General features: G+C 39.8%; 1 protein-coding gene across 3 annotated transcripts in view; it reads left to right on the top strand.

Moving 5' to 3' along the window:
* Window positions 1-25878, top strand: part of Hmcn1 (hemicentin 1) — a 435732-nt gene that overhangs the window by 330100 nt on the left and 79754 nt on the right. For all 3 annotated transcript variants that reach the window (XM_029475879.2, XM_021160385.3, XM_029475883.2), the window contains 14 exons: window positions 1-114; window positions 3965-4152; window positions 5498-5594; window positions 10585-10746; window positions 11748-11861; window positions 11966-12168; window positions 12464-12545; window positions 12653-12784; window positions 13296-13445; window positions 16571-16730; window positions 19137-19261; window positions 19454-19637; window positions 20233-20330; window positions 22375-22653. In XM_029475879.2, coding sequence (XP_029331739.1) covers window positions 1-114; window positions 3965-4152; window positions 5498-5594; window positions 10585-10746; window positions 11748-11861; window positions 11966-12168; window positions 12464-12545; window positions 12653-12784; window positions 13296-13445; window positions 16571-16730; window positions 19137-19261; window positions 19454-19637; window positions 20233-20330; window positions 22375-22653 — 2088 coding nt within the window. The remainder of the gene's footprint in view (window positions 115-3964; window positions 4153-5497; window positions 5595-10584; window positions 10747-11747; window positions 11862-11965; window positions 12169-12463; window positions 12546-12652; window positions 12785-13295; window positions 13446-16570; window positions 16731-19136; window positions 19262-19453; window positions 19638-20232; window positions 20331-22374; window positions 22654-25878) is intronic.

Genomic DNA, 25878 nt, shown 5'->3' with positions numbered 1-25878 from the left:
GAGGACGGGTGCTGCAGATTCCTCGGGCTAAGGTAGAAGATGCCGGGAGATACACATGTGTGGCTGTGAATGAAGCTGGGGAAGACTCCCTTCAGTATGACGTCCATGTGCTCTGTAAGTTGGCTCTCTTTTGTTGATTAAGCATTTTTTTACTCCGAAATATTTTCCAATGACTAATGTTTAAAGGATGCCACCCGAACACTTTAGAAGCTATAAAGGTAATAGATAATGATACTTCTAAGTGCTACTGTCTTGTGTGTAAACTGAGACTGCATTAATCAGGACTTCTAAGACCTCAAATAATAAAATTGGAGGGAGGAAGAGAGGGAAGGATAGAAATGGGGAGGGAGAGAGGAGCAAGAGAGAACAAAGATTATTGATTCACAAATTTGGTAAAGTCCTAGAGTAATCTGCAAGCAGTCATTTCTGACTTCCTTGGCTCAAACTAGGTGAAAGCTATCCAGATTTTACCTTTCTGTTCCTCTTGACTTTTTTATTATTGTTGTTAATGTGACCATCAGGCAGGTGGTTGCCTTGGGCAGCGAGGTGGACTTTAGCAGCGCTCAATTCACTTCTTCCCGGTTTCATATTGAATGAAAGGTTTCCTGTCTAATATTTATAAGTGAAGTCCTAGAATTGATTGTTCTTCGTGTGAATCCCCTATGCATCTTTGAGTCCACCACAGTCACATTCTAGTAATGAGACTACATTACGCCTGCTCTTGAAGCAGAATCATTCCCATCTGATACATGGACATCAAGTAGAAGACGTATTATGTCCTTAAAACAACTCATTATTAGAAATAGGAGTTTCTGTATTGGAGGAGGCTAAGCTGGGGAATGGCCATGAGGATATATAGGAATCAATCTATTCTGGTTCGCTTTGTAGTGTGATAAAAACCATGACCAAAAACCACCTAAGGAGGAAAGTGTTTATTCCATTTACCTATCTCAAGGCTATTAACTGAAGCTAAGGCAGAAGCTCAAAGCAGGAACAAGGAGACAGGAACTGAAGCAGGAGCCTTCCTTTCAAGATTGCTGCTTACTGAATTGTTCCTTAGGGCTTGATCAGCCTTGCTTTTTTACACAACCCAGGACAATCTGCATAGGGATGCCACCTCCCACAGTAAGCTGAGTCTTCCCACATCAATCACTAGTCAAGATAATGTCCCCATAGTCTTGCCTAACAGTCCACTCTGACGAGATCTCCTCAGCTGAGACTCCCCCTTCCTAGCTATGCCTCAATTTTGTGCCACGTTGCCAAAGCCTAGTCAACACACAGTAAAACTGAAAGGTTTTTTAAATATATACAGAAAATGTTGACATCCTTTGAGAGATTAGACACTCATCTCAGAGTGTGACTGGGACTTTGGTGCCAGGTGATTAAGAAAATGATAACAAGGTCAATAAAAGAAGAGTTCCTGGGAAAACAGAATTGAAAGGTTGGATGTCAATGTTGGTTCTGGTGTGATAAATCTAACATGATCCCAGAATGTCCATGTAAAATGATGACCGGGCAATTAAAATCAAGGAACCATCACAAAGGACAAGGACTAAACCCAGACTGTACATCCAACAGCTGCCCCTAGACAAGTGATATTAAAAGACAAGAATTCCTAAGAAAACCATAGGGAACCATTGGTAGATAAAAGAAAGAAAACAGAATAGGAGACAGTCAAGGAATGAGGGAACCCAGTAAATGATTATGCCTGTATTCCAGTTATTAGAAAAATTGCCAACTGATGAGTTTTCAGTGCTGAGCATGAAAATGGGTTTCAGAAAATAAAAAGCCTTTGGCTTTGAGACTTCAAGTCTGTGGGTGTAGGTTGTGTGATTCACTTTGAAACCACAGAACAAGGATAATTTTTGAGCATTGTTTTGACATAATGAAATAAAGACAAGGGGTAGAATGGATACCGAGCAGTGGTGGTGCATGCCTTTAATCCCAGCACTTGGGAGGCAAAGGCAGGAAGATTTCTGAGTTCGAGACCAGTCTAGTCTACAGAGTGAGTTCCAGGAAAGCCAGGGCTATACAGAGAAACCTTGTCTCGGGGGTGGGGGGTGGGGGGTGGGGGGTAGAATGGAGCTGGCTGGCAAGAACAAATGTTAGAGATTTGAACTTACCCACAGACAAAGATAGATACAAAGAAACCTAGTACAGTGTCAAGAATGAATGGAGAGAGGCAGAGGCAGGCGGATTTCTGAGTTCGAGACCAGCCTGGTCTACAGAGTGAGTTCCAGGACAGCCAGGGCTACACAGAGAAACCCTGTCTCAGGAAAAAAAAAAAAAAAGAATGAATGGAGAAGGCAGGGTGGAGAAATTGATAGAGTAAGGGCCAAGGGTGTAAATCAAAGTAATGGAGTAAGGAACAGGAGAGCTCTTGGAGCAGAAAGAAAAGCACCCAAGGAGCTGAAGGGGTCTACAACCCTATAGGTAGAACAACAATATGAACTAATTAGTACCCCCCAGAGCTCATGTGTATCAGAAGATGGCCTAGTCATCCATCACTGGGAGGAGAGGCCCCTTGGTCTTACAAACTTTATATGCCTCAGTACAGGGGAACGCCAGGGCCAAGAAATGGGAGTGGGTGGGGAGGAGAGGGGGGAGGGTCTGGGGGACTTTTGATAGCATTGGAAATGTAAATGAAGAAAATACCTAATTTAAAAAAATAAATTAAAAAAAGAAAAAGGACACAATGAAATGTATATCAAATATATTTAGCAATCCTTTTTTAGTATAAGCATAAAATAAACAGGGAAGGCTTGGAATGACAGCCTGTGGCAAACAGAAGTCAGCAGTAGTCTGCTGTGGAGATCTGACAGTTATAGTAGCAACCATTGGACTCCTTCATTGCTTTCCGTCATCACCATCAGAATCCTGGAGACACGAGTGTTTAAAAAAACACAGTGTGTCCTGTCTGGAAGTTGAAGCAGATGTCATAGGTACACACTGTGGGTGCTGGAAAGCCACAGAGCTCCAAGTACTAGCACCATAGTGATGTGTCACTTAAATGACACAATGTGATGTGTGGGGTGGGTATAAAGAAAGTAACCTTGAGAGGGGCTAATGGACTGACTCTAAAGAGGGAAAGGTAGAAAGTCTAGAGTTTTCTATGAAATAACAAAGGTAGACATCCAACTTCATATTGTATTTGTTTGACAAATATCTATTGATTGCTCAGTGTGACAGGTCCTGTCCTTCTTCACACCGAGGATACAGCATAGAAGACAGAGGCTGTCAGTAAACACAAATGTAAATGGTGTAAATACAAATGTGAATGCATGCAAACTAACATTGAATTTTTGCTGTGTACTTTGTAGTATTATTTTCTATAAAGAATTTCAACTTAATTGTTAGAGAAGCAAATACAATAAGGCTGAGTCCACAGTAAACATACGCTTGTTGTTGAAAACCTCATGTGTTTTAACAGTGCGACAAAAATTAATCAAGCTTCACAATGATCACTTACTTTGAAAATAAATATCTTTTTTTATAAGTCTTGCCAACGCCATCTTCCAATTTACTGTACCATTCCCCAGATTTTACTCTACAGGTAATGTGTGACTTTTCAAAAGTGCAGTGAGTATAAATTATAGTGCACTATTTTAAATGTGTAGGGGAATCTAGCACAGCGTTTCTCAGACTTTAATGTGCTTGAGTAACATCTGCGGAGCTTTTTCAACTATCCATTCCTTGGCCCTTCTCAGCTATGGAGGAGGTGTGTGTAAGGTTCATGAATATGATATCTAACCAAGCTTCCAGTGATGCAATGCCTGTTCCACTGATGCTGAGGCTAGGAGCTTAGAATAGCCCAGGTTATTCCCTTACAAAGACTAACTTAACCTCACAGATACACTCTAAAAGCTGTAATTCATCTGGCTTGTCCTGATGACAATGTGGTGTAACATGCCTTACTAAAGCCGTTGTTGCCCATCAGAATCTCTCTGTCACAACCTTTCCTTAGTGCCACCAGTTATCAAGGGAGCAAACAGTGATCTGCCAGAAGAGGTCACCGTGCTAGTGAACAAGAGTACACAGATGGAATGTTCATCCAGCGGTAGCCCAGCACCGAGAAATTACTGGCAAAAAGATGGACAGCCCTTGTTAGAAGATGAACATCATAAGTTCCTGTCTGATGGCAGGAGTCTTCAGGTAAAAGGGGGAAACAATCTAATTTTAAAGCAGTGTTTTGGACATCATGATAATTGTCTTCCAGATTGATAAAAGTATTAGTTTATGAACATATTTATGCAGCTCATTAACCATCAACCATACAGTATCACTCTCTACTCTGTTCCTACAATTAGACATGACCTCAGTGACACTATTGTATAAATTCTTCCAGAATATCTCTACATACAAACACACCTAAGTTTAACAACATAATCTTTGATTAAAAAACTATTGTTTAAATCTTTCCATTGCATGTATGTGATGAGATCATTCTAAGTGGTAAAGGCTTCATACAAATTAAGTCTGTTCTGTGTTGGCACAGGCAGTAAGAAGTCATCATTTGAGCCATGTAAATATACTGTACTGCTATTTGTCCATTTATATGTCCATTTGTTTCCATTCAAATGTCCTTAAAGAAAGTTGGGATGTATAGACATATATCAGTTCTTTTGCTAGAATAGAGTGTAATTAAATTACTAGCAAAAATCACTGCTTATAAACTTGAATTTTTCTTAAAAGCATTATCCACATTTGAATATACCTACCTGATGACCATACAGCCTGTACCAAAATGCCTAAATGTTTTTATATAGAGAGCTGTAGATGCATAGATGGATCTTTATAATAAACATTCTGTTCTATAATAGCTAGGTACTGATACATAAAACAAACCCCTTCAAAACCCAATAACTTATTACAATAAGAATTTACATAGCTTGTAAGTCCACTGTTTCTATAGATGATATTGCAGATCTCGGCTGGGCTTACTCAAGTGCCTGCAGTGCTGTCGGTTGAAGGCCTGCTGGGCTTATCTATCTGGAGTCTTAGAATGCAATGGGAGTCAGTGTTATCCCTCACCCTGCACCAGGCAAGTCCTGCTTCCTCACATGGTAGTGGCAGAGTTACAAATAAAGTGAGCAACAGTGTACACTTGTGCTGAACTCAAGTGAGATGGCACCATTACCCGGCACATGCTTCTGGCAAGAGCCATTCACAAAGCCATATCTTAGGAAGAAATTCCAAATCACTTTGCAGATTCATAGACAGGGAACTGGGGATATAATTTGGAATAATTTGCAATCAAAATACAACAGGTATGTGTAAAAAAAATCACCTCTTCTGATCGTAAGTTTTATACATACATATGTGTGTGCTTGACCTACTTAATGGAAAGCAGCCCCATTGCTGGCATGTGCAGCAGCACCATGTCTTTATGCTCATCTGGCGTTTACTAGAAAGGATGCATCTTGTTTGTTCTAAAAGGCAAAATATTAAAAGTTCCTTTATTAACAATTTCAGTTGCTATGTCTTCATTTTCCTTTAGATTCTAAATGCTCAAATAACAGATACTGGAAGGTATGTGTGTGTCGCAGAGAACACTGCTGGGAGTGCCAAGAAATACTTTAACCTCAACGTTCATGGTAAGAGCTCAGGGCCCCAGCATCTATTAGGCTCTGCTTTAAAAGGCAAGGAAACCAGGCTTCAGAGTCTACAGCCTGTGTTCTATTTCTGACTTGATCAATGTGTGAAGACTCATTCATTCACTCTCCTCTCTTTCCAGCAGCAATTCCAGAATATAAATCTTCTAGACAGCCCATTTTTATAGTTATTTTCATCCTCCAGGCCAGAGGGTCTCTAACTAAGGGTTATGACCTCTTTGGTGTTGCATATCAGATATCCTGCATGTCAGATATTTAAATTACCAATTCATAACAGTAACAAAATTACTGTTACAGAATAGCAATGAAATAATTTTATGACTAGGGGTCACCACCACATGAGGAACTGTATTAAGGGGTGCAGCACTGGGAAGGTTGAGAGCCACTGCCTCAGGAGAAAGCATTATGCAAGGCGATATGTCCATGTGAAGGTAAAGATGAGTGTGTGTCTTCTGCTCATGGAAGTGTCGTCTTCTGCCCCTGTCTTCAATTGCAGAGTTTCATGAACTGCATCCTTCGAATGTGCAATATGCTCCCTGAATAGAAAAGACCACCTTGTAGAGTTAAATAATTCCTTTTAAAAACCATGCATATCTAAATTGTGTTAAATTTTAATTTTTCACACATAATGGACACTCCATAATTATTGGTTTACTAAGTAAAGTGGGGAGGGGAACTAGATGTCTATCATAAAAAGGCCACTTAAAAAGTATGAAATTAGAACAATGAGAATTATTACAGATCCACTTTGCATGAAATTCTAGTTCATTCTAGGAACATCTAAAAGGGATAATTATCATCTCAAAAAGCTTCCATTTGGGGCCTGAAGGAAGGCTTGCTGATAAAGAGCATGAACTGTTGTGTAGAGGGCCTGACCTCAGCTCTCAGCACCTACATTGGGTGGCTCACAGCTGCCTATAAAACCAGCGCCAGCTGAATCTGATACCTCTGACCTTCGTGAGCACCCACACTCACGTGCCCATGCCCCTCCACACACAAGTACACATAATTAAAAATTTTTCAAAAGTAAAATGTTGTTTTCAAAAGTTTTCATTTGGCATAACATGTTCTTTTTGATATAATATATGAAGCATATTAAACATACTGATATTTGCTATTTGTATAATAAGTCTTCGTTATATTCCTCACACTTATAGCTTATACACTATAGGTACTTACTGAATACTTTTTAGGTGGTGTAGTGAGGAGCACTCCACTGGGCAAGTTGTTCATCGGCTCTAACTTTTTGCAGTGTAAGGGGTCAATCCTGAAGCTTCCTGAGCAAGCGCTCTGCTTCTGAGCTAGGTCCCCAATCTGTATCTGACCTAAGCCAAAAGGAGTATGGGTCCATGGGACGAACAGATTGAACAAATGTGATTATTATTAATGCACATGTGCTTATCAATATAGCACAACAGATATTAAACGTGTTGAGGAGCTGGGGAGATGGCTCAGCCAGTAAAGCCCTTAATCCACATGAGTTCAATCCCTGGCACCCACGCAAAATTCTGCTTGTACCGTACCTGTAGTCCAAGCCCAGGAGAGGTGGAGACAGGAGGCTTCCTGGGGTTAGTTGGCTATTGGTTTTGCTGAACTGGCGAGTTCCATGTAACATAGAGGTCACTGGGAGGTTACTGAGAGGCCATAACTAAGAAGAGGATGAGACAGTAACAGCAATGGCGTCTCTCCTTTTAGCCCACATCCCTGCATCACTAAGTGTCACTCTCCTAACTGCTTAATGGGTACCAGGTACTAAGTCAAGTGGGTTTTGTCCATTATCTCTAGTGATTATCTCAGTCATTTGCTGGCTTTTGATTCCTCCATTATAGATGAAAATGTAAGGACCACTAAGTTTGAGAAACATGCCCTAAGTTATAACATTCACAAATGTATAGGCAGCATTCTACACAGGCAGTTGGATTCAAGACATTGACTAATTGGTTGCTCTCTACTTAGGAATACTCTTTCATGTGTAATATATGCTGATTTTCACATCCACACTGTATCTATATCAAAGTCACTCCCTAAGGCTGGAGGAAATTTTAGAGTCAGGATTATTGGTGAAGTTATACATTCATACTCCTAACATGAGCCAGGCCTTCTTTACTGTGAAGGCCACCTCTTCTTATCTTATTACCCCATAACCACTATACCTTTACTTTCCCCTCAGATGTCAAGTGAGTCTTGTCTTAGTCTGCTCTGTGTGACTTTAACCACAGAAATTAATTTTCTTACACTTCTGAGAGCTAGGAAGCTTAAGAAGCTTAAGAAGGTTCTAGAAGTATGTGCTTTCTGAAGAGGTCACTTCCCAGCTTATAGATTGACTACAGCTTTGTCCTCATGTGCCCTCACATTGTCTTTCTTGTGAGCATGCCTGTAAAGTTTGTTTGCATGTCTTGGCTGGAGTCTCTTCATCTTATTTATCATTTTATTTCATTAAAACATAGTTACACACAGAAAAACCCTGTCTCAAAAAATCAAAAACCAAAAACAAACAAACCATAGTTACATCATTCCTCCCTTGCTCATCCTACACTACCCAGATTCATTCCCACATCCTCTTTATTCACTAACCACATCCATACAAATGACTACATATATTAAAAACAGCAGTCTGCGTCCATTTGGTGTCTGTTGCCTGCATGTGGATGTTCCCAAGGCTGACCGCTTGGTAGTGGATAACCAATCTGGGGTTTATCCCTGGGAAAAATAATTCTCTCTCTTTCAGCAGTTCTTGAGTGTTTGCAGATCTTCATCTAAAGATGGGGTTCCATGAGATTTCCTTGGTCTATGTGAGCATGCCAACTGTTGTTAGAACTATTCCCATCTTGTTCGGTAGCTATGTGGTGGATACTTCATGACTGTAGCTTTCCTGTCATAGTTGGAAGGCGCAATCTCACAGCCGTCAGTATCCTCTGCCTCTTGAGCTCTTCCCCCTGTTTCCATGTTCTCTGAGCCTTAACTGCAGGAGTTGTGCTGCAGATGTATCAATGGGGGAATCTGTCAGGCAGTGGTGGTGCACAACTTTAATCCCAGCACTTGGGAGGCAGAGGCAGGCAGATTTCTGAGTTCAAGGCCAGCCTGGTCTACAGAGTGAGCTGCAGGACAGCCAGGGCTACACAGAGAAATCCTGTCTTGAAAATAAAATCAATGGGGGCGTCCTACAGTCAATTTTTTTCGGCATTTGAGTACTTCTGGCTTTCTGTAATCATTCTCCTGATGCCAAAGGAGGATCCTTGATGAGGGTTAGTGTCGGGGTATCTCTTCCTAAATGACAGTAGTCCTAAATAATCAAGGCCATGCCCCAGGGCCTCATTGGACATGATTAACTTCCTCAAAGGGCCCAGTTCCAAGGGCAACTGCCCCGGGATTTAAGGCTTGACCTTCTGAATCTAGAGGACACGTTCAGTTCTCACTCATTTCTTCCAACTGACATTCATGAGCCTTTTGATTCCTAGGCAGTATAGGAAAGTAGCTAAGCAAAAGACACTGAGAGCTTGGCTGCTTCATTTTTAGACCTGTTTTTTCCAAGAAGCGTGGGCAAGATGCGAATCTTCCTACATCTCCGAATCCCTATTTATGGTATTAAGAATTGTGTCTAGCTCGTAGGTATGTTAAAATCCAATGGAAAGTGTTCTACCCAGTGCCTGGCGTAGATCTGTCTCCAAGAAACCTGCAGCTCTTTCTGAAACATGCAGAAATCTGATTCCCATTAGATTTTTAGCAGCATGGATCATTGTCAATCATGTGTCCCTCCTTGTGAGGCCTAGCACAATGTCTGTGATGCATTAAGGACTCAAGAACTATTTAGCCAATGAACAAATTCTAGAGTTAATCAATGGCTGAAGCAATCCAAACCACATCATGTCAAACGAAAGAGTTTGCCTTCTCAGCATTTGCTTTTGATACTGAAACCTTAATGTTGATTTTAAACCTCAATTTTAACATAACAGATACAATAGTGTTTATTGCTTGTATTTATTGTTTCCTCTTTCTGACCAAGACTCACTTCTACTTTTACTTTTGGTTGTTTTCATGCCCATTCTTGCTCTGTGTTCTCTTTCCCCTTGGTAAGAAATCACTTGAATGTGGACGACACCTTCTGGGGAGGGGCGGGTTGTGTTGTTGCTGTGATCATTTTTAGTTTTTGAGACAGGGTCTTACTATGTAGCTCTGGATAGACTGAGGCTCACTGTGTAGACTAGGCTGGTCACAGATTCTCAGAGTTACACCTAATTCTGCCTCCCAAGTGCTGACATTAAAGGCACTGACCACCACATCTGGCACTCTTGGTGTTCTTACTATAAAACAACAAGTCTCACATGTGCATATTTTATGATGTTCACAAATGTCAGGTAATCATTTATATTGATCTTTCTTAGTCTGCTTTTTGTCTTCAATACTCTTGCTTTTTTATTCTTTGTTGTTGTTGTTTGACCAATAAACAGTAGTGCTGTCTATTTCTTCCTGTGTTTGTTTCTCTTGAAAGCTGCATGGATTTGCATTGCAAAGATAATCTATATGATATGCTGGAATTCTGGTTAAGCCTTTAAATTATTTTTGCTATAATAAGAAATAAAAATTTTTAAAAACAACCATCAGGTTACTTTGTACTTTGAAAAACTATATGCTTGGACTGATCAGAAATTTTTTGACTTTAAAAACTCTGAAGCAGTCTTTCATTTCAGAAAAACACCTGATGGAAATGGGTTTGATGATATCATTAGAGATTCTATTAAAGACCACTGGGTATTTAACAAAATAAATTTGGTTGTTACTTTTTACAGACCACAAGAAATTAAAATATATGTCTCTGATGCTATCAAAGTTCACTTTTGTTTTTTATTTTAAAGATTTATTTATTTTATGAGTGCCCTAAATGAAGGGATTTTTTGTTGTTGTTTGCTTGGTTTTTGGGGTTTTTTTTAAGATTTAAGGTTCACTTTTAATATATACATGTATACTTCCACAGTTCCTCCAAGTGTCATTGGTCCTAACCATGAACATCTCTCTGTGGTTGTGAACCACTTCATCTCTTTGAACTGTGAAGTTTCTGGTTTTCCCCCTCCTGACCTCAGCTGGCTCAAGAATGAAGAGCCCATCCAGGCAAACACGAATGTTCTCACCATGCCTGGTAAGGAGCTTACTCCTCTCCTACGGCGGGCCTTTCCCCCCACTTTAAACAAAGATCGTTTCAACTGACTCTCTTTCCAAAGTTGAGTCTCTCTCCCTTTGTTTGTTCACAGTAAGCAAGTAGAGCCGTTAGAGTAGATATGTACAGTAATGGAGTCTTCAGCAAATTTTGAAATTAAGGATCAGAAAAACTTGGGGCTCCTTAGTGTAGATGGTAACTAGCCAGTGTAAAAACTTATCGGTTGTTTTCAGTGAACTGGAATCTTCTCGCGTATGGATGATAGGTAGTTAAACATGTAGGTAGGTGATACAGATGTGCTAGAGAGTGAGGGTCAGCATGAAGGCTCAGAAATTAAAAGGACTTGCTGTAAAGGCTGACCACCTGAATCTGATCCCCAGGACCCACAAGTTGGGAAAAAAGAAAACCTATTCCCACATGGTGTCCTGTGACTTCTGCCTATTCTAGCATACTACATTCATTCAAAAATAAATTCGTCAATGAAAAATAACATTTTGAAAAGAATAGACAGTGAGCAATACATCCTTGAATGAACAGAGTTCAGATGTCCCTCTGTAGCCTCTGCCTCACATGCATCTCAAGACAGCTGTGAGTACAGCCCAACATTTGCAGATGACATCATGTAGCAATGTCAAAAGCTGGATTCACCTGAGGTAAACAGATGACAGACTACAGAAAGACTAACTATCACCTCTGTACTATGGGGAATTTAAACTCAGAAAGCACTTCCTCAATTGCTGAGACCCCCATGACCGAAGGGGAGAAGCAACTCCCACAAGTTGACCTCTGACATCCACTTGTTACACTATGACAGGTGAATGAGCTTGCACATGCGCATGCACATGCACATATGTGTGCATTTGTGAATGCATGCACAAACAAACACACACACACACACACACACACACACACACACACACAATGTAATAGCAACACAACTTAAAACAACCTCTGTACCTGTCTTTATATTATATTGTCCCCAGGTGGTCGAACTCTACAGATTATCCGGGCCAAGATATCAGATGGAGGCGACTATACCTGCATTGCTATCAACCAAGCTGGAGAAAGCAAGAAAAAAGTTTCACTGACTGTTCACGGTGTGTTTTTACTCTCTCCGTAATATAATTTCATTTCATATTCTATATTCTAGCTAAGCAACTTGATGAAAAAGTAATTTGAATCTTCTTGTCTCCTGCCTCAGTGCCCCCAAGCATCAAGGATCACGGCAGTGAGTCTCTTTCTATAGTGAATGTAAGAGAGGGGACCTCGGTGTCATTGGAATGCGAGTCAAATGCTGTGCCTCCTCCAGTCATCACCTGGTCTAAGAATGGGCGGATGATACCAGATTCTACCAACGTGAAGATTTTAACTGGTGGACAAACGCTACACATCAGGCGAGCCGAGGTGCACCTTTGATCCTTGTTTGAGTATTGTGCCTCCGAGTGGGGTTGTGGAAGAGATAACTGGAAGAGCCTTCCTCCTTTTACCACCATGAGCAATGCTGTTCATGGAAAAGTGCATGGTCCATGCCACTGAACTTATTGTCACTGAAAATAAAGAAAGAAACAGGATTTCTGAAGGTGCCTAGAAGCGGGGCAGTTAAGCAGAAAGATGACTGATGATTTAATCGACTCCTGAACCTTGTGATTGGTCATCTATCACTTAATGGAGCACATACAATAGTATCTTTTTCTTTTAGGTGTCTGACACAGGCCAGTATGTATGTAGAGCTATAAATGTAGCAGGACGAGATGATAAAAATTTCCACCTCAATGTATATGGTGAGCATCTGCCTCCAATACAACTCTTTCCCCTAGATATGCAAATGAAAGATCATGCCTTGAATTAACTTAATGATGGTGTGTGGTCTTCTTCTGTCTTTTGACAGTGCCTCCCACTATTGAAGGGCCGGAAACAGAAGTCATTGTGGAGACAATCAGCAATCCAGTGACATTGACTTGTGATGCCACTGGGATCCCACCTCCCACCATAACATGGTTAAAGAACCACAAGCCTATAGGTAACAAACACACTTGGACATTTTTGTGGTTCCCTGGTTTTGCACATAATTCACTACATTTATAAGTTAGCAGGTTCTCAGTTTTGTATTCGTAGCTGTGGTTAGTTCAAGAAAGTCTGATACCCTGAAGTATAAATTTATCAAGTAGACTTCTGAGTAAACACTTGCTTTGTTTGGGTGCTGCCCATTGAAGCAAGGACCTCATGCATTCAAGGCAAGGTCCCTGCCACTGCAGTTCACCCCAGCATTCCAAAAATGGTGTCTTTAGTTTTGAGGCACGGTCTGGCTCAGTAGCCCAGGGTGGCCTTGAGCTCTCATGCCTCTCAACTAGCTGAGATCACAGACCTGAATGCACCATTATAAAAGTTTTTTTTTTTAATTTTCATATTTCAAAAAATAATTCTCAATAAAATGCAAAGGAAAAACTTTTAAGAAATGTGTATTTATTACATGAAGAGGGTGGCTTTCAATCTTATTTCTTTATCTGTTTCCTCTTTATTTCTTCCTGTAGAAAATTCTGACCCCCTTGAAGTTCACATTTTGTCTGGAGGAAGCAAACTGCAGATCGCCCGACCTCAGCGTTCAAACAGTGGAAACTACACGTGTGTTGCATCCAATATGGAGGGAAAGGCTCAGAAAAACTTTATCCTTTTCATTCAGGGTATGTTAACAATACTGTAATCTGTCCCCTCTTCCTTTGTCATATACCATTCAGAGTACAAAATGGCCTGGATTAAAAGAGACCATTGATCAGAGGCTTGGATGCCTCGAGGTCACTGAAAATATTGACACCTTTTGTCATGCATTTACCAGTGCTTTCTATTGCACATAAATCTGGGAAGAAAAAATGTAGAATTTAGGATATCTCTGTTTGTTTCTTTGTTTGTTTAATGAAAATACTTCATTTTGTGGTATATTCTATAGAACTGCAGTTCTTTATTTAGTATAATTTAACTTCAGACTAAGACTATAAGTGGTTTTTACAGATGTGTAAGATTTAATTGTTGATTGTATGATTCTATGATTTGATCATGGGTGTGGGAATAGGTAAATTTCAAATAATCAGGAATCTTGCAAAATTTTGTACTGAGAATAAGGAATATTAATTCACACAGAAAATATTTAATGATCAATGCCTACATGGTGGCATAGTGTTGAGGACTGTGGGGAAACCTTGATTTTCAGCAAACCTCTGAGTGAAGCATTTGATTCAAAATGATAGGGAGTCTTGCTTCCTGACTTCATTACCATTGCTAGAGAATTTCTAATAAATTATACCCTGGATCTTGAGTATAATATATCTGTTGTTGCTGTTTTAAAGCTAACCCCCTGGAATTGTAATACAAGAACTTTGATTAGTGGTCTGTGCAATAACCACTGATGCTTTGAGATTTCAGAGACAGAAAGGGGGAAAATGGTTATTCAGACATGCAATATCTTAACGACTAGCAGGATGTCTAAGTGAGGAAAGAAAGGCATCTTCCACCAAGTCCGAGGACCTGAGTTAGAGAGAGCCTATGGAGCCACACGGTGGAAAGAAGGGACCAACTCCCACAAGTTGTCCTCTGACTTCCACACATGCACTTGGGCACACATGTACTCACATACACAAAATAAATAAAATGCAATCTAAAATTAAAGAAAAATAAATAAATTGAATGCTTGATTATACATAACCATCAATAATAACTGGTAATAATTAATAATTAATATAATTATTAATTATAATACTTATTATTATCAGTTATTATTATCAATAATAATAATAATTCAAATCACAAATATGCTGGTATGACCAAACATTTCCTAAAATTCATTTTAGTATATTTATGTAATGTCTTAAAACTAGGAAAAATGCACACACATGGGCTCTAATTTGGACATGTCTCAGCAGTATATCTAGTGACAAAATTTTTTAGCACCCTTCTGAAAACAGTAAACTTCTGCTAATGTGTTACAATGATCCCTGGTTGACTAGAATGGCGTTTAAGAGATGAAGCACAGCTGTGTTAGTAAATGTCTCAGGCTTGACTCACCAAACAAAAAAGATCCTGATTCGTAGCCATGATGAGTTAGTTTCCTGGTTTGACTATCAGGCCAGCATGGTCTGATTCCAACTCTCATAATGGCAGTAGATATAGGGTAGGAAAGCCATGGCAGATAGGTTCCTGAGAACAATTATGAATTGCTCCTGGCACATCTCTATAATTCTATAGAACAGAAATCTCAATGGGTTCCTTTCCGACCTTTAAAAATTTATACTTAAGCCATATAGGTTTTTTTGCCTAAGTGTATGTCTGCATCACGTGCATATCTGAAGACATCAGAGTCCCAGGAATTGGAGTTACAGATGGTTGTGAGCGACCATGTGGGTGCTGGGAAATGAACCTGGCTTTTTGATCGTTGTTAATATCTTTAATTGCCACAGATGACCAGATTTAAAAAGAAGAGCAGAAACCATTGGAGCTTGAAAAGCATACTCTGTCCATTGATTTCCCAGAATAAATAACAATTAGACAATAGACAAATAACAAATATGCATGCTTTCCTGAGACTTTACACCCAAATGTATTAAAAGTTGATTATCCTGAACTATATGAATTACCAACAACCCACTGGGGCTTAATCTAAGCCTGGTTCCATGAATTATCTACAAGATAGATTTATCATCAGCTCCTGTGACTAAACAGTTACAGGAATATCATGAACACTGAAGTAATTCGGTGTCTCTGTCTTTCACATTTAAAAGTAATTCATGAAGGTGACTATAGCCAGTCCTAATCTAGGCAGAATTCTGAATTAGAAATGACATGTTTGGCCGGGCGTGGTGGCACACGCCTTTAATCCCAGCACTTGGGAGGCAGAGGCAGGCAGATTTCTGAGTTCGAGGCCAGCTTGATCTACAAAGTGAGTTCCAGGACAGCCAAGGGCTATACAGAGAAACCCTGTCTCGAAAAACTGAAAAGAAAGAAAGAAAGAAAGAAAGAAAGAAAGAAAGAAAGAAAGAAAGAAAGAAAGAAAAAAAGAGAAAGGGGAAAGGGAAAAAGGGAAAGGGAAAAAGGGAAAGAAAGGAAAGGAAAGGAAAGGAAAGGAAAGGAAAGGAAAGGAAAGGAAAGGAAAGGAAAGGAAAGGAAAGGAAAGGAAAGGAAAGGAAAGGAAAGGAAAGGAAAGGAAAGGAAAGGAAAGGAAAGAAGGGAAGGGAAGGGAAGGGAAGGGAAGGGAAGGGAAGGGAAGGGAAGGGAAGGGAAGGGAAGGGAAGGGAAGGGAAGGGAAAAGGGGAAAGAAAGAAGGGGAAAGAAAAGAAAGAAGGGGAAAGAAAGAAGGGAAAAGAAAGAAGGGGAAAGAAAGAGGGGGAAAGGGAAAAGGAAAGGAAAGGAAAGAAAAGAAAAGAAAAGAAAAGAAAAGAAAAGAAAAGAAAAGAAAAGAAAAGAAAAGAAAAGAAAAGGAAAAGACAAAACAAGACAAGACAAGACAAGACAAGACAAGACAAGACAAGACAAGACAAGACATGAGCCAGTGAGGTGGATTAGGTTTCGGATTACCACGAAACCTAATGGCTAGATTTCAATCCCTGATACCTACATAGTATAAGGAGGTACCCAGCTTCCACAAGTTGTCCTCTGTTCTCCACATACCTGAACACTTCAGAGGACAACATATGTGTATTTACACACAGAGACAAAAAAATGTTACAAGAAAGAAATGGTATGGTTTATTATTATTCTACCACATTCATTAGTATGCGTATCCTTATACTTTCCTAATGAAAGTCTTATTTCTCTAAAGTCCCTCCAAGTGTTGCCGGTGCTGAAGTTCCAAGTGAAGTTAGTGTCCTTCTTGGGGAAAATGTTGAGCTGGTCTGCAATGCAGATGGCATTCCTACCCCTCATCTTCAGTGGCTTAGGGATGGAAAACCCATAGTGAATGGCGAAACAGAACGAGTCAGGTATGTTTAAAACAATGCTTTTATTATAAATTATACAGTCTTCCACAGTGCTCTGATTTTACAGAATGCCCCAGATGACACACGAATAATACTAATGTTTGTTCTAGTTTGCTTTCTATTAATAGAACAAAAAGCATGACCAAAAATATTTCTGGGAGGGGAGAGTTTATTTCATTCTACACCTTAGAATCTGTCATGAAATGAAGTCTAGGTAGGAAGTCAAGGCCAGAAGCTGGCGGCAGGCACTGAAACAGAGACCATGGAAGACTGCAGCTTACTGCCATGTTCTCATGGCTTGCTCAACCTGCTGTCTTATACAATCAAAGACCACCTGCCCAGAGACGGTACTAGAGAATGCTCCCATTTTCTGTCCACAGGAAAATAAGGTGGAGACAATTACTCAATTAAGGTTCCCATTTCCTGGTTCGGTCTAGGCTTGTGTGAAGCTGAGGTACACCACCAGCACCTATGTCATTAGACCTCAGCCATCATTTATTTACAAATAGAAAAGAATTAATTTTTTGAGCTTTGAGTATAGAAATTCTCTTTAGATAGATCTCTAAAGTTGATTGTGTGTGTGTGTGTGTGTGTGTGTGTATGTGTGTTTGTAAGTGTTGGGGGGGAGATAAAGAGGGCGAGAAGGGACCTTATTCATTAATTCTGAATATAAAATCTCAGACACCAGTACATCAAAATATTATGCAACAACTATCATTGCATATATTTCTCCAGTTTGAAAATGTCCTTAACAAGTCCATATCATAAAATAATTAATTCTTTCCTTGTTAAAGACAAGCCAACAGCATCCCACGAATGTTGTCAATATTCTTAGGTGCGGGTTTTTATCTTAAAGCTATCAAACAGCATGAATGCAGGTTTGATGGACAAATTATGAGAAAAGACACAATAGCATCATATTTCAGTTCATGGTTTGCTCACATCTGCTTTGAGCTGATTCTTATTTTTCTTTCTACAGAGATGAAGAGCAATGCAATAGGCATTTCATGTACCTTGAACGAATATCTCTGGAGAAACAATCTACAGTCTCATAAAGATATTTCAACACAAACATATCTAGGCACATGTGCGAGAATAATTATAGGCATATATAAACATGTGTAATTAAATTTATAATTTTATCCAGTATTGTAGCAGTTTCTTTTCTAGTCAGTGAATTGCATACATAAAACTTAAATACAATAAGCATCGTTTTCTTGTACTCATTTTGCATTAAAATGTAGGTATTTTCCACTTTACAAATTGGATAAGCTTCCAGATAATGTTTTCAGAAATACTGGGCATTTTATTTCTGTTATGTAGACAAATATGAATAATTAACAAGTGTCTAGTTATTTTTGTTAAGTGGATGGTGGACATTAAGGTCCTATCTTGGTACCTGGGCAGTTGGAACTCTAAATTCCTAAAGTGGCTTTTTGTTCCCTCCGCTTGGCTGATAACTTCATCACTGTCTGATGGCCCTATAGATATCTAGGTAGAACAATTTATCAAGGTCACTTTTTTTTTAAAGTCAACTTAGTGCCATTGACTGTGACAACCTGCAATTTTAGTTTGCAATATATTTAAATTTATGGAACTTTAAATTTCACATATTGAGAAAAGTGTAACTATAGTCAAATAGTATACTTTAAATATCACCCTCCAAATGTGATATTTAATAGTACACTGTAGTAGAAATTTATAATCAGAGGTGCTGATGCAATGACCATTCTTAAAATAGTTGTAGATACCATTTTAAACATCCTAAAGCATGGAATGTTTTGTTTGATAATTAATGGTACGTGGAGAAAATGAATAGTGTAATAATCTTAACTTAGATATATATATTGTTATCTAATTTCATATTTATCATTTACTTTTACATAATTCTAAAGAAACATTTAGCTACTTGAAAATTTTTTCAGAATATATCTATATATGTATAGTCATCACTGTTTAAGTAAGTGATAATATTTTGTTCTTTTTATTAAAGTATCATTAGGGTATTTACAATTAATTTTATTCACATTTTTCAGCTTGTTGTGTTATTTCACACTGATTTTTCAAATTTTCACTGACTAGATAACTCATATTTGTTACAAAAATATAATGTTCTAAGGCTGAGAGAGAGGCACCTTTGTCTGTCATGTTCCTGACCTGACTCTTCATTTTCTTCTTCTCAGAGGAAGATGATGGATATAGAAATGGTTTTTGTATAATTTTAGTTTCCTGAGTTTCTATGGTCCTGACTTCCTATGTTTCTTTGTACTTTGAAATAGGGTTAAGTCATTCTACTTAAGGTGAAGCCATTATGTTGTAATGGCATATATTTTTCAGAGGACACAATAAATTTGAATGAGTTTTTCAGATCTTATCCCCACAGTGCCTCTGTCCTGACTTTTCCCACAGGGTCACCACAGATGGCAGCACATTAAACATTTACAGAGCCCTCACGTCTGACATGGGGAAGTATACATGTGTGGCTACGAATCCCGCTGGAGAAGAAGACCGAATATTTAACTTGAATGTCTATGGTAAATATGAAATGCCACCAAGTGTTGACTTTGCTACCTTAAGAGTCCATTAATAGGCCACAGGTGACTGGAACATTTAAATGAAATCTAATGTCGATGACATTTTCTTTCGGGATATAAAACAGAAGTAGAAACAATTACACTGCAAATGCTTTGAACTCATATCTTCTCTCTCAATCATTACGTGCATAGTTCCACCTAAAATCCGAGGTAATAAAGAAGAGGCAGAGAAGCTGATGGCTCTGGTAGACACATCAATAAATATTGAATGCAAAGCCACCGGGACGCCCCCACCGCAGATCAACTGGCTGAAGAATGGCCTTCCTCTACCCATCTCTTCCCACATTCGCTTGCTGTCAGCGGGGCAGGTTGTCAGGTTAGATTGCGTTGTGTGTCCTTTCCTAAGTGCTTAGGATAACAGTGATTGCCAACTCTTCTTAACCCTACATAATGTTTAAGACATGCTTCTCCCTAGGCTCTTATTGCAGTTGTGCCATTCCATTCCGTATGTGCTCAGAAGGGGGAAGATAAGGGATCAAACATCGAAGTGGCTCTGTGTTCTTATTTAATTGTTTGTTTTAGGAAAGCTGTGCCCAATAGATCTTGAGAGATGAATTGTTATCAAGTTTATAATTTTAAGACATAGTTTAAGCACAGTGCTGCATGGTAAGATGGGAGGTTGCTGATAAGGCTCATGTGATTTTTCATGCTACCATTTTTCTCTGTTAATGTGTTTGAAAAGCATTCACTCTAGCAATTCCGTTGTATTCTTAGTGGTTTGCCAGTACTGCCTTCACCTCTATGCAAACAGTTGCAGTTGGAGATATCTACATCTTGTGATAATGGCCACAAGTTTCCTACCTAAGACTTTTCAATATACATTTTATTCTATTGTCTGTGTATAAATCATAAGTATCTTAATTGTGTATGTCGGAATGATTGATCGTGACATGCTGGGTCCTGTTTTGCAGGATCGTGAGAGCTCAGGTGTCTGATATCGCTGTATATACTTGTGTGGCCTCCAATAGAGCTGGGGTAGACAGTAAGCACTACAGCCTCCAAGTCTTTGGTATGTGACAGAAACGATCCTACTACTTTACTGCATGCCTTTAGAAACTGACTTCCTCGAAGACTTGTAAATCCAACGTTCCTCTGTCAAAAATGGTGAAAAATATATCTCTTCTAGGGAAGACTGTGTTTTCTCCCCAAAGGAGTCCATATTTATTGGTCCACACTGCCTGTCAAAATTCTCTTCTAATACATAACTAGTCAGATGTATGGAGGCAGAAACTGAAGTAGAACCACAAAGGAATGTTATTTCTTGGATTGTTCACCATAGCTGGCTCAGCTTGCTTCCATATACAATTAGGGTCACCTCCCTGGGGGGGGGGTGCTGCTCACAATGGGTTGGACCTTCCTATAGCACTTATTAATCAAGGAAATGTCCTGCAGACATAGCCACAAATCAATCTAAAGGAGGCAGTTCATCAATTGAGGTTCTCTCTTCCCAAGTGACCCTCGTTGGTGTGATCAAAACTCACCAGAACAATGCTTCCTTATTGCAGGGTTCCCAGCTCTTAAAGGGAGTTGTGTAAATGACTTGCATAAGGATGAGCCATAACTTATTCTCAGCTTCTTGGGCAATCATGAGTCTCTGAATTTCTCACCGTTCACTGCAAGGAGAGACTTCTCTAATTTGGGGTGATAGAAACTTTTGTATTACACATCGAGATAGAGATTTAGAAGGCAGTCTGATGTAACTTAATTAAACCACAGTAATGAGTTCTCCATTTGAGCCTACAGTCTCTCCAGTCAATGGTTTGTAACCCAGAATACAACACCAGACATGAGTTCCTTCCAATGCAACAGGTCTTAAATCTTACTAGAGTGGTTGGTAAACCCTACAGCATCCATGCCACTGTTGCACAGGTGGCTACCACTTGCCCAACAATTTGGTTTTTCAGTTTGGAGGATTCACAGCTGAGTAAGACAATGGCTGCCTTTTCTACCCCAAAAGCTTGCTTTGTATCTTCCAACACACTAAAATTTAGAGTAACAAGGATGCTTTCAGCTCATCCCTTGCTTGCTGTTTGTCTTGAAACAGAAATGTGTGCTGCCTGTAGCAATATTGTATTATACTCTAGTTCTGGTGGATCACCAAGAACACTGGCAAGAGCCTTATAGTCTGTGAGGCCTTGAAGCATGCCTGGCCAGTTACTGTGATGTTATCCCTCCTCTAGGACTGGGGATTTTGTTTAGTACCTGCTGTTACTTAGCCCTGCAAGGGAACTCCATGCAATCTCTCTTTTGTATATTGGGAGAGGAGATTAAGATAGTAGGTTTCTATATGGGTTGTTCACTTTTATTAATCTACCTCAGCTCTCACATTCATCTCCCCATCCCTTCCTGCCCAAGTCACTCCCCCACAGAATTCCCTCCTCCTTTAAGATACCTCCTATGCCACCTTCCTAGTATCCTGGCTTCCTGTGTATGTCATGTTAAACAAACAGAGCTAAAGTTTTCAAGATAGTATTTCAGTCCAGACAAAAAATTTTTTGTTCATGTGCACATACAAAAAATAATATTTTCTAACAACATTAGCAGCTAATTTAGAAATATAAAATTTGAATAGTTTCATTTGCATTTATGATATAGCGTAGATTGCTGGTTCACATCTCTCAGCGTATGAGAGCATCTCCAAACAACTCCGAGGAACTAAGAACGGCGATCTGTGATGTTTATAAAATGTACTTTATTACTGTGCTCTCCATATGGCCATTGGAAGTATGCTATTGAATTATTATAAGAAATACCATAGCATCATAACAAATTAAAGAGACAACACTAACAAGTTGAAGATGTTACCAAAATATAATGCACATTGATTGTGTATTCAGGAGGAAAACAATTCTGAGACTTCTTTGCTAGTCCATGGAAGATTAATAATTAGTCCAACCAATAAATGGTTTACAATAGAGTCAATTTACTCTGCTATTTTAAAATTCTTTGCTTTATTGAATGTAAAAGTAGCATAGAAGCATTTAAATCCTGCTACTTAAGTTTACCTCAAATTATAATATGTATAAATTTCACCTGATACATTTTCTATATAGTGCCACCGAATATGGACAACGCAATGGGAACAGAGGAAATCACGATTGTCAAAGGCAGTTCTACCTCTATGACGTGCTTTACAGATGGAACCCCAGCTCCTAGCATGTCTTGGCTCAGAGATGGCCAGCCTCTGGCGCTTGATGCTCATCTGACTGTCAGCACTCAGGGAATGGTCCTTCAGCTCATCAAGGCAGAAACGGGAGATACTGGAAAGTACACCTGTGTTGCCACAAATGAAGCTGGAGAAGTCAGCAAGCATTTTGTCCTGAAAGTCCTAGGTACATCTCCATTCTGATAAGTACAGAGCCCCTGAGAATTCAGTGACGGTTGAGACCTGGTTACTCAGTATAGTACTTAGACTCCGTCTTTATGGGACAAACTTTAACGAAAACTTTATTGCATCTCCATTTCTGTTCTATAAGTCACATAAATTCATCTAAGGCAGGTTGAGTTTGAATCGTGAATTTTATTTGTTTTAAAGGGTTAAAAACTCCTATTCCTAAAATATTATTAATTGAAAGAGCATGATACCCTATTAATATCAAACCTTTTCAAGTGTAGGAGATTGTGTTTGCACATGAATGGCTGCATGCGTGTGTACAGATATGGAAGTAAGTGTATCCATGAAGACACCTGGTGTTAGTGTTTTTGGTTGCTCTGCACTCTGTGTTTTGTTTTGTTTTATTTTGCTTTGCTTTGTTTTGTTTTGTTTTGTTTTGTTTTGTTTTGTTTTGTTTTGTGACACTGCATTTTTCTCTGGACCTAGAGTCTCACTGGTCATTTTGTCTCCAGGATCCCAAACTCATGCCTCCTAGGCACTGTGATTACAGGTGGCCACCATGCCTCCCCTGCTTTCACATGGGTCCTGGGGAATCCTAACTCCAGGCTTCATGTTTACAAGGCAAGAGCTTCACCTACTGGCCCATCTGCCCAGGCCCTAATAGATGACTTTTTAACATCTTCTAAGAATTTAAAGCACATTTGAAAATGGAAATTGGATAAAATATGATAATATTTATGCCATTATCCCAACCAGTCTTATATTAGCTGATTTTAAGATTACAGTTTGAACAATCACTTCGAATAGTCAATTTCTAGTTACTCTTGTGTACATTGAAAGTCAATATTTTAAGTTCATAATACAATATTTTACCAGCAAAAAACAACCTGAAGAAAAATTACAACTTTTTGGTGTAACAAAAAATCATGATGTGAGCATAAAAAGCAGATAAATGAAATTATCTAGTATGATAGTCAGGATGTTTTGAGGTTTTTTCCCCCACAATGATGTTGGGGGGCTGCCATATTCCTTTCACAGACCAGATATGCTCCCTACTGAGAATAGTGAAAAGAAGTTTGGCAGGAGCCCTGGTTAGGGAGGGCTAGCATATGTTTTCAGAGTGCTCTGTAATCTTTCTCAGAGCACCTATTAAAATTCAATTATTTACGTGAATTCAAAAGTTGTCTTTATCCCTAGTTAAGTTTTATGATGGGGAATGCAGCATACCTCTTACTTATTGCTGGTCCCCAATGCTTGCCGTGATGTCTGACACATCAGAAATTCTTAGTGTGTGTTTGTTGGATTGAATTGGAACCAAACGCTACAGATCCTTGTTGAGAACTAAAGGGGTGTTATAGGGGAATGAATGAGTGGGGAGGGAAAGAATGCCCGTGTCTGGCCAGAGTTCCTCCTGTGCTCTGGGCAGGTGGACAAGGGAGGGCTGCCAGACACTTTCCACTCGGCCCTGGGTGGGCATCTAAGCCACTGACCCCACTCGATGGGGGGGGTGGACAAGAGGCAGCCCCTGATACCAGGAGCTCCCGGGCGACACCCTTGGCTGCAGGGTTATGGGAGAGAGGGCAGAGGGAAAGAGGTTCCCATGCAGGTAAGAGTCCTTAGTCCCGGGCCTTTACTGGAGCATAGGAAGGCCTTCCATCGGGAGATTAGAAATGGCTCTTTAGGAGAAAGCTTATCCCATTGTCCAAGTGCAGTGGGCCTTGATGAACAAGGACAGTTTATGGTTTTAGAGCTTTATTATAGAAAGGCAGGGAGAAAGGAGAGAAGGTGGAAAGAGAGAGAGAGAGACACTGGCCATGGCCAAGAGGAAAGAAGGGGGAAAGAGAAAGAAAGAGGAAAGGCTAGAGAGTAAGAAAGAGAGAATAGGAGGGAGAGAGAGTAAGAGAGTGAGAGGAGAGAATGAAGAGAAGAGAGTGAGAAGAGAGAGTGAGGTGGGGCTAAACAGCCTCTCTTGTAGTAGGCTGTTATCTTTACTGTTGCTAGGTAACTGGGAGGAGTCTAGTCTGAAGGTCAGAAGTTGGGGACATTGTCTATGTGACTAAAAGCCCCGCTTCTCTTGTGGGGGCTGTGGGGGTGGTAACTTCGACAGAAGCCAGAGGTCCAGGAGACATGGTCGAATGCCTGAGGGAATTACCACCCATTGGGTTCTCCTGGGGTTCAAGATCTAGCCTTGACTGGAAACCAGGCTGTCTGTACATAGCCCAATGCCCCACAGATACTGAGCTGTATTAGTAGGAGTTTTAACTGTAGACGGAGGCAGAACACTGTAAAAATATACCAAAGGAAATGTTCTAGCACATCTGAGTCTTCAAATAGGAAAGGTAGTGGTGGAAGAGATATTTTTCCCAGGCTACTTAAAAACATAAACAACACAAAGTTTGGAGTTGTACAATTGAAACGCATACATTACAAATTCATACCCATCAGTTTATTACCATGAGTTACAATGGATGAGATAATGTGACCTTGTCTTCACTGCTCACATATTAAATATGAATTGTATGTATATTATATGCTGGGCACATTTCTATCTGTCAGTTCTGAAGGCCTACTGTGTAATCATTGAATGTCAGACAATTGAATTACCATCAAATAAGAAATATATGAATTCAGCCCCCAAGTTCCTGCTTTTGGAGTGTAAGGCCAAGAAACTGAAGAACTAATTATTTTGTTGAGATGAGGGCCATGTGGTTAGCATAACATTCTGGGACATTAAGTTCCAAAATAGATCTTTCCATAGATCTGTCTGTGTCTGGAGTGGTGGGTCTCGCAGTGAAGCAGAAGTGAGGACCCTTGCACATTTCACCTGTGGGTGATGGAGCTTAATTATGAGTTCGTACTCATGGAAACTGAGCATAAGGGTGCGAAACAAGGCCAGATGAGGAGAAGGACCTTCTGTGAAAGAAAGGCTTTGACAACCCTCCAGACAGGGGAGATGGGGAGGGGTTGGACTCATTAACAGACAAAAATAATTTTAAGGAAGAATATGCCACCAGATGTTTCTTCAAAAAAGTCCCTCTGGTGAGAGTAAAGACTGGACTGAAGAAGATGCTGTGTTCATACAGGCCCAAATCCACCAGGACCTGGTCTGCATGTGGCAATGGAGAGAGACTCCAGAAGCAGAATTATAGACAGATACATTGCTGCAGCAAACAACAGAGAGAACAGCAATGATGCTGCTGGGGCGATGTCCAAAGCCCAGCAT

The sequence above is a fragment of the Mus caroli genome, unplaced genomic scaffold (genome assembly GCF_978045245.1).
Source record: "Mus caroli unplaced genomic scaffold, Mus_caroli_1 scaffold_1, whole genome shotgun sequence".
Classification (NCBI taxonomy): domain Eukaryota; kingdom Metazoa; phylum Chordata; class Mammalia; order Rodentia; family Muridae; genus Mus; species Mus caroli.
The sequence above is the reverse complement of the archived record's forward strand: the minus strand, read 5'-3'. Positions and strand labels throughout refer to the sequence as shown.